Source organism: Protopterus annectens, chromosome 10.part0 (genome assembly GCF_019279795.1).
Source record: "Protopterus annectens isolate FY-2018-M chromosome 10.part0, PAN1.0, whole genome shotgun sequence".
In the NCBI taxonomy this organism is placed as follows: Eukaryota; Metazoa; Chordata; order Ceratodontiformes; family Protopteridae; genus Protopterus; species Protopterus annectens.
This window is the reverse complement of record NC_056744.1, coordinates 896,150,836-896,160,835: the sequence shown is the minus strand read 5'-3', so window position 1 is coordinate 896,160,835 and position 10,000 is coordinate 896,150,836. Positions and strand designations below refer to the sequence as shown.

The 10,000-nt window shown below is 36.0% G+C and overlaps 1 protein-coding gene across 1 annotated transcript in view; it reads left to right on the top strand.

Moving 5' to 3' along the window:
* Nucleotides 1–10,000, top strand: part of ARHGAP29 (Rho GTPase activating protein 29) — a 1,010,462-nt gene that overhangs the window by 683,319 nt on the left and 317,143 nt on the right. Inside the window, exons 9-10 of the mRNA XM_044085689.1 lie at nucleotides 5,291–5,401; nucleotides 5,574–5,654. Of these exons, the coding sequence (XP_043941624.1) occupies nucleotides 5,291–5,401; nucleotides 5,574–5,654 (192 nt within the window). The remainder of the gene's footprint in view (nucleotides 1–5,290; nucleotides 5,402–5,573; nucleotides 5,655–10,000) is intronic.

The following is a 10,000-nucleotide window of genomic DNA, read 5'->3' as shown; positions in this document are numbered from 1 at the left end:
AAACAGATACAAGTGTGTCATGCCACTGATGCAAACATGTCATGTTACTGATACAAGTATGACTTGTCATTGATTGTTTTAAAACCATGCTTAAAGTTTTGGTATATGCCACATGCTGTAGGCTAAAAGATCAGTGCAACATGTGAAATCATTTGTGTAGGTTATGTGATGGTTTACATTTGTTCTATATTATTTAGAGTTTTGCTGTATTATATTCTTGATTGTAAAACTTGTGTGTATTTGCCAAGAGATCAGCAAAGTAATTTGCCATTTTGGTTTCCTGTTTTCAATAAGTATTCATTAGCATCTGTGAGAACATAATGATAAGGCAAACTATGGTGGGAGCTGTGCTTCATGAAGTTATACAGCAGCAGTGAAAGGAAATTATAAATATTTCAAACTTACTGAATGTGTTGCATTTGATTAATTACAGGGTATTTTATAACATTACTATGGAAAGCAGAAGAGTACTGTATTATTCTCAGTATCAAATGGTTATGCTAAGCAGAACTACTCAAGGTCAGGAAAAAAAACTACCCAGAAGCTAAGAATGTACATCTTTATAAATCATGCTCATGTATTTCAAAATGTTCAGTAAATATAGTACATATTATGTTCATCCTTCAAAGAGCACAGTTACTTATTGGCAATATACATAGACAGAGAACATTCACCCTGACTGTAGTGACAAATGCAGTTGCATTGAACCCAGTTTGTATGCAATACATTTGTAATTACTGTTAATAATATGCCTCTCAGCAGTCTGTGCTTTTACCTCATATTTTTGCCCTACTTTTCATAGATTTATCTATTTATTTTTCTGTTGAGTCACTGAGGATTGCAGTCAACCATTGATGTCATATGTATAAAATCAATTACTAATGTCTAGGGTTTAAGAATGTTGCAACAATAAGGGCAACCCCAGATACTTAGCACGAGTATCTGGGAAATCATGTATAATAAAACCTAGAACATTAAGTAATGGTCTCACTGACCATGTTGCCTTTTGTAGTTCTGTCTGATGTAAAGGTGTGAAGTGACTGAAATACTCTGTGTGTTAAAACACATATACATATGTGTGCACAAATACCCAAATTAGGATGCTACTGCAATTCCTGCAGGCGTATGTGAAAGTCACATGCACAGCAGTCCAGACTCAATCAGTATCATATGCAGAATAATGTTTGGTTCACAAATGCAAAACAATATTGTGCAGTTATTATCCTGTTTACTTAAACATTTTTATGCTGCCAACATTCTCTCAAAGAAGTTCTCTATCTATTCTGTTGCTACTGCAGAATTGTCATTCTGGCTCTTGCATTCCCCATTGACAAACATCTACCTCAAGCGATGCTCCTTGAAGTAAGTCAGACTCAAGACTAACTCCCAGATTCTACTTAAGCTAAGCAACTTGTGTGTCAGGCAGCAGGTCTTTTTTGGATAAGAAACATTTTTACAAGTGGGGGTATCACAGAGATCGCTACTTTCAGCATGTTACTTGGTAATTTTATAAAGCTGAATATAAATTATAATTAGAACTGCAGTGCAAGGAGTAGTGGTTTGAGTTGAGTGCTGCTTGGTTTTTTATACTTGATTTTGACTGGCATTCCAGTAATGTATTTAAAAAGTAATTTATTTTTTCATGCCTCACAACCTGTTTACATCTGGATATTAAGTAAGTTGTCATGTAGCCAATGCATTGAAATATTTTTTTCTTCTACACTTCATTTTGTCTTGATTGGACTCGCGTAATGACTGTTTGGCACCCAGGCAGCATACTTAATTAAAGTTCCAGTTGTTGTGGTTTTGAGCATAGCTCCACCCCCTTTCTAGTTGGTCACACCCCTTCCCATTGGCCCCACCCATTCAGCTGTCTCCTGCAGCCCTCCTTTAATTTGAAGTCACCAGCCACCACTGCATATATCCTAGAGAGAGGTAGGTTAAAAAAATAAAAAAAGACAGCTAGTTATACAGGTTTCAGGATAAAAAGAGTGCCCAGTTCTGATGTGTGCACTGGTGTCAGGAATGGAAAAAGACAGCTAGTTATACAGGTGACAGGATAAAAAGAAAAAAACCATGAGGTTAGGCCAGGCTGCAGGAGGGGATGGCCCCTCTTTTGTAAAAGGAAGTAGTAGTCTACAAAAACTGGCAAGCCAGAAACAAGCCATAAAGATGACAGAGTGGATTATTGAGGATAAAAATGAAATTGTGTATTATTATTGTTATTATGCAAGTGGCCTGGAATTTCCAGATAAAGGATATTCAAAAAGATGGACTGATAAATTAGTGAAAGAAAAATACTTGCACAAGAATTCTGTCAAAAGTGTCAAAACATTTGTGTTCATTAATGAAACACATCCATGAAAAAAACATCAAAATACACGAAGAAAGTTTAGGCTTCCTGGAAAAAAGCACGAAAGAGGAACTTCAAAAATATAAAGTACAAACCCCGAAGGTTTTTGCAAGGTATAAAATAAGAAATGTGGACATGGGAAAGAAAAAGAGATGTGCTGTAGGACAGTATTTATCAAAGGAGGAAATTAAACTAATGAATACAAAAGACCAATATTTGAAGAGAAGTATGAGCTAAGCCATCTGGGTACGGAACATCTCAAAATACTAAGAATAGCAAAACAAAGGGCAAATGGAGTAAAGAGGATTAGAAAGGTAGAAGTTCAATAGGAACTGAAGTTAGGGAGTATCTGCAAAGTGAAGGATTTACTTTAGAAAATTCAGCAAAGGCAATGTTGCAGGGAGTTGGAACATTGACTCTCCAGATTAAGGAGCAAAAGGTGGAGGAGAAGGTATCTGAAGTGTGGACAGAAGAAAGAAAAAAAGACCTGGTACAGTGCAGTGTTTATGCAAAGGAGAAAACAAAACTAATCAGTACAGAAAAAAAGCACCAAAAACATTTGAAGAGAAATGCACACAAAGGCACACAGTCATAGAAAATTTCACAGTACAAAAAATATGGAAAAAAAGAGGACTATTAAGGAAAAATTTAAAAAATAGATACTGAGGTTATGGGCTATCTGTGAAGTGAATGAAATACAACAGAAAGTGTCAGTAGGGTGGACTAGTGACTTCCCAGATTAAGGAGAAAGCGGTGGAGTGGGAAGCATCAGCAGCAGACTTGTCACATGATGATACTCTGGAGCCTTCTGGAGGAGTCCAGTACAAAACCTTCAGTTGAAGTTGCACAGCAAGGGAAGGAGCTGGAGACAGTGGCAACTGTTTTGCAGACAGTGTTGCCAGGTGATTATGAAGGAGTAGCCGATAAAGCAGGGTGCATCTGAGCAGGATATGCCATGGGAATATGTTCTGGAACTTTCTGTAGAATAGCCACAGAAAATGGAGAGCAAAAAAGTGGTTTCAGTCTACAAGAAAATTATTTAAGGGAAAAGCTGCATGATTTACTAGTGATGGACAGACGTATTAAGATCAATGAAAGAAACAGATTACAGAAAGTAAATAAGACCCAAAATGCTAGAAATTTGGTAAAATGGATGAGCACAGTAATTAGGACTACTAAGAGAAATTCTTGTGATAATAGCAGACATAAATATTATATATTATTGTGCAGCTAAATCAATAACATATAAAGTCTTACCACAAAAATATAGAGCAATAAAAGAAGGGAAGAAATAAAATATTGCCATGGAAGCATCAAATAGAGAAAGCTGTAAAGTAATTAAGACAAGAAGTGTTACTATTAGAAGAATATAGAAGAGGGAACAGGGAACATATCATCAAAAATACTTAGAAAGATAGATGTGGTAAAAGCAACGCACAGTATCAAAACAGACCAGGATCTATAATATACTATTGCAAACAATAAACTAAAGATGTCAATATAGGCAGAAAAACTTAGAAAATAGGCATATAAACATAACAGAAAATTCAAAATAAGCAATTCATTGGTAATCCAAAAAAGTTTTGTAGAGAACTGGGCAACAATGCAAAATTAATAGAAACACTACCAAAAAAGAAGAAATAGACATGTTTTGGAGAAATATTTTCAAGACCTATTTGGACATAACAAAAATGCTCAATGGACAGAAAAATGAAAAGAAACCGTATGGAGCTCCTAATGCAGAGGATATGAAACTTGAAACTAAGTTAATAAAAGCTCCTGAATGGTGATACAAGAATGTCATTTGTTCTTGAAAATTTTGCAAAAGCAATGTTTAAAGTGGAAAAGCTGTCGCACCAAGAAAATATCAGTTCGGGTACAGGAATGTGACCTTGCTTGTTAAACAATTTCATTTCTTCTTTTTACTGTTGTCTTGGTTACTGGGTAGTATCCCATCTTCTTGTTAAACATCTCAAAGCACGTTTTCCTCCAGATGTACTGTCTCTGCATTCTCACTGCCATCATTGCAAGGACTATACTGTCCCACATCAAATTATTAAACTTTCCTCAGAAATGACACTTTAACTTAAAAATACTTAACGTCAACAGGCAGAATGACAGGAAGATATGTTCAGCCATGCAAAGCACTGCCAAACCTCCAAAGGCAGTGCAAATGGTTTTGAGATGATACCTGAACAGGTAAATTATTCCTCATTTTTTAACTTCTGCGCTGTTCCTTTTGTGTTGTGTAGTGATGCAATAAAAATGTTTGTGTTTATTTTTCCATTCCCTTTCAGTCGTGAACATGCCTCTGTTCAGATCCTAGAAGGCTGTACATACTCTGTGTCTTATCTGTCCAAGGAAGGGGCATAAGTCTCTGCTGTGGGTTTTCACTTGACCCAGATTACTGCTGATTCATATGGCCACATGGATTCTGTACCATCAGGCCAACTTAGTTTTGATGCTAACTTTTTTCTCATATGTTCCAAAAGTAGCACATTTCCATGAAACCTATTTTTGTTGTTTTTAACATACTCTATTGGTTTGTTTACTACAAGAAGCATTTTGTAGTAATTTGTATATCTCTGAATTTGTTATGCTTTTTGCTGTGTTACTGGGAGGAACATAATTCAGTGCTCCCTGTTAATTCCCAAAAAGAAATCCTATGTTAGCGATATATGTCACAGATCATGACACCACTTCTGTGCTGCGTATCTACATTAAAGCAGGCCTTCTACATTTCAGCCTGAGGCGAACCACACTGCAGATTTCCTGAAGTCCTAGCTAGTCCTTCCTGTTGAGATGAGATCACTTTAGATCGTTAACAGTCCTTTCCCTTTGAATGAGTTAGGATAATTTGAAATGCCCATTTGCATGGCTTGTCATACATTTGATTTTGCCACACCTGAATGAAATACATATCTATGTTTCTTCTAGGTGCACATGCCTTTCCAGTCTATTTATGTTTCCGCTTTTGACAATGACATGGACTACAGTCAGCTAGTGCAACAAACGGCCACAGCTCTTCAGTCTAATAGGTTTGTGCAGGTAAACTCGATTCTTAAAATTTGTCTACTTATGTAATCGTATACTGCACAAAACTCCTGTTTTTCTTGCTTTAATTGTTCCCTAGTTTGTTGATGGGTAATTTCTTGAAATTGTTAGCTACTTTATTGAGAAGTAATTATTTGAAATAATGTTATATATGTAATGTTTACAGCCTCTTTTGGGAAGAAGAAATGAACTCGATAGACTGAGAAAAGAACTTAAAGACAATTGGCAGCGTGGTCAGAGAAAAATGGTTTGTGTTTTCCAATATTATTTTGTTTACATTTCAAGTTACTCAGATTTTAAAAATGTTATCGTCTGTGGCACAAATTGGCAGCCAGTACCAATTCAAAACTTGATTAAAGGTCATCTGTGTTGTATCCAAGTATGAATCACAGGTAATTAATAATAGTAATTTCTAGGTTTGAACAGTTGTAGTTTGTGTATGTTTTTTTACACCAGTATGAGAGTTTGTCACAAACTGTTTGTGTAATTTGCCAGAAAAGGGAAACTTCGGAGGCTAAAAACTAATATTTCTTAACATATTTTCCAGAAAATCAGTAAATGTTTAGAATGCACTTCTATGAATGTGGAAATGCCAGTGGACATCGTGTTTACTATGCCCTGTGCCACAAAGAACAAATGTGCATACATTAGACTGTCTGGATTAGAAATTCATGTCTAACTTCTGTGTTACATTGACTTCATTCTACAGTACACAAGCTATCATGGAGAGGAGTAGGGCTCCTTATATAGAGTGAATCCTGTGAGAGTGTGACTTTTATAATGTTGTATTCTGTCAAACTGTGACCCACTACACAGTTCAGCAGTGAACCTGTGCCTTTTTTGTATGGCTATAATTCTCTGCAAGCAACACTGCATCTTTACCTATAGATTATTTGCCCTAATTTGCATTGATTCTTTCCTTAGTTCTAGTGCGTGTAAATTTAACAACACAAATGCTTGACCAGTCTATATAGAATTTAAAAGCATTGCTTATTTAAGATTCAAAAATGTTGATGAAAAAGAGGCCACTATGGTTTTGTTCACAATGCTTATTTCAGTGGTTTTGAGAGGTTTGTTGTAAAGTGGACAGTATTTATTACAGAAAAAGGGCCGATGTACATTAATTAATATGCACAGAATCATTGCATAACATAAATACTTGTTCAGCTTCTGCCTACATGATGGTTGAGGTACAAGAGGGTACGTTCTAATTGCTTGGATGTCATGCTTCTGAGATGCCTTGTGGAAGCCTTTGCCAGCTTTAATATCAAGTCAAACGTCTGACTCAGGAGAGACATGGAGTACATCCTGAGGGCCACTGGATTAACTCTGTAACCTTGCATGGATGTAGACATCTAGAAGGCATATTGCTGCATATCCCAAACTGTAATGTGGGATGTTATACATACAGATTGTACACTGCGTTTGCATAAACAATTACATGTATACAGATGCTTACTTAAGCGAGGATATGTTTTGCTTTCTTTGAAATTAATTAAGAAAAGTCAGGGATACTGTTTTGATTTAGTGTCTGTGCAACTTGATTTCAAAGAGGTATGCATCCCATTTATTATAACAGGGGTGCATGCATGATTTTACACTTCCATTGTGGGACTTTGCTGTTTGCACTGGTGATAAATACTTTATTCACCTAGTAACTTGCCTGCTAACGTTTTGTAGATTGGCCTAGGACTACTGGGTAAGGCACATTTTCAAGTGTGTCCCAGGGAAAATTCCCATTTATACCACATAATGTACAGTGTAATAATAAGATACATGTAATAAACAGTTTAGAATGTGCCTGGCACAGACTTTAAAAATTATCTTTTGCATAATGGCCAACTGAAAACAAAAAAGTGTGGCTAAGCATATCATACAGCTGTTGCTTATGAGCAGTCTGATAAATGCAGAGGACATTTTAATAAGTTGGTGGTAGATTTATATTTCTGTATTTATATATCTATATATATGTTATATAATCTCAATTAGGAGATATAATTGGTAACAAACCAGTATCTATGTACAGATATTCAGACTAGAGAGTCAATTTTACATGTCTGACATTTTGTGTGCACATTGTGCACAACCTTTGCGTAAACAAATATCTGTATACAAATGCGTATGCTGGATAGGATATGTTGTGCATATTTTGTTTGTATATACCCTGTGCACTAACTTGACACAAGTAAAAACCTGTATACAAATATTTATACTGCAGGAGATGTTTTACACATTGCACATTTCATATACATATTGTGCTGAACATTGCACAAATAAATATCTGTATACAAAATATAAGTTTTATATGATTGCCATTTTGTAAATATATGTACTAACTGCGTAAACATATATATAGGGGTCTTTACATTGGAGAGGATTATTAAAATGTTTGGATTGCAGATAAGTTTTATGTGACTGATGTTTTGTATGCACATTGTGCACTTACTTTACATAAACAAATACCTATATGCAAATGTTTACATTGGAAAGGATACACTGTACATGTTTGTCATGTTGTATACACAATGTGCATAAACAAAAAATCTATGTATAAATATTTACATTGGAGAGGATAAGTGTTTGTCATATCTTGAGATGTCTGTCACAGGGAAAAGAGAAAATTATAAATAACTTTAGAAAAAAGTTAGTAATTTATTTGAGACTAGTAGTACATACTTTGGTCAGACATGGTACCACGTGGTGTGCGTTAAGATGAGCTTTACATGTTTATTTATTTATTTTTTTTACTATGTCTGTGTGCTAGTTGATCTAACCACTAGGGGAGGCATATTTCATTTGTTAGTATGCTGTGTACTGTTTGCTTTATTACCATTGTTGCTGGACGTTCCATGTTTGAGGCATAGATGTTTGTTTTGATTGTGGTTTGATTGCGGGTCCTTGTCAGTGGTGTATCATGGTTGTTAGTATTGGGCAAGAGCTTTGATATATTACTTTGTGAGTGAAAGCGAAGTTGTTGTTGTGTCTTTCGGCTTTTCCCGGTTAGGGCTTGCCACAGCAGAACTCCGGTCCGCTAATGAGTGGCAGTAGATTTTTACGTGCCGAGTTGCCAGCCCTTACGCACAACCTTCAACAAAGGTACGCCGATTCACGCATGTCTCCACACAGAAGACGCTCTAGCTGAGAATCGAACAGGACAGCGTCTCATTGTGAGGCGACAACGCTACCGCAGCACCACCACCACAGTGAGTGAAAGTGAAGTGAATATAGTTTATTTTCAAGAGCCTTCCAGTTTACCTTAATGACTGCTTCAAAGCTGAGGGCTGTGGGAAGAAGAATGTCTGCAGACGGTGCTAATTTATGGTACGATGTTGCCATTGTGGATCATAGGATTTTATCTATGTTTCCAGTCACCATAGTGTTATAAAATAGTTTAGGGATGACAAGAGTTTATGAAATATTTGTTTTTTTGGTGGTAGGCATCTGCTAATTCTGTATAGTTCTCATTTTTATGTCCTAAATTATTCTTTGGTATACACATCAACACTGACATTTATACTTGGCTATTTTCATTGGGTAACAGTGTTGCTTGATTCAGTTTTTAGGATGGCTGTCTTATCTTTTTTGATGCTCTTAGATTGTGATTGCCAACAAGCATGAGCTTGATTTATTTATTTATGTATTTATTTATAGGGTTCATAGGTGTTTACTAGGCTGATGACCACAAGGGCCTTTTTAAGCCTAGCCATGCATCCCAAATCTCTGACAAGTTCTGATACCCTTCATAAGTGCAAGTAGGGGCCTGGTAGATGAAGCATTTACAGGTTGTGCCTGTGTCTTAGAGAGAGTTTTTAGCAATAGTACTGTGCTTGCTCCACAGCAGTGAATGGGTTCAGCGAGGTCTGTGTTTTGTTAATGAGAATGTTGCAGTTGTTTCCAGTGTGTAGGAATGCCAGATAACAGGTATATTGTATAGTTTGACTTTTTTAGTGTAGTATATTTTATACTTGCTGCTCTCTTGATTGTGATTGCCAAAAGGCATGAGCTTGATTATTATTAGTAGTATTAGTGTAGTCGTTTTATTTAGTTATTTATTTTTAGCAACAGTGCTGTGGTTGCTGCAGGGCAGTAAACGGGATCAAGGAGGTATATACATTTTGTTAATGAGAATGTTTTTAGTTATTTGCACTGTGAAAGAATGCCAGATCATAGATATACTGCATAATTCAGACTCTCTTAGAGTGGAGATGCAGTTTATTAACAAACATTGTGGATTGCAGTGAGAGTGGAATGTGACATTTTGCCTGCTGACTACTTGGAATCTATTTTCAAGACATGTTTTAGAGCATCTTGTTGATGAGTTACTGTGTTATATAGGTTGAGTTCAGTCAAACAAAATAGGTTGTTAACGGTTCTTAATGTTTTGAGAAATACCGCTAAGTTGTGCCTGATTTTGCAGAGCATCTCTGATTTTACAACATACTGTTTCCCTATGCCTTGTAAAATGCTTGATGTTCTGGTAAATGACTAAGGGTTATAGTCGGTCAGTATTAGTTTCCAACTACTTATTGCTCCGATAATATTGGTTGATTAAAAACCTGTGGAAAAGTGTTCTATTCATTTTTAAGTCAGAGT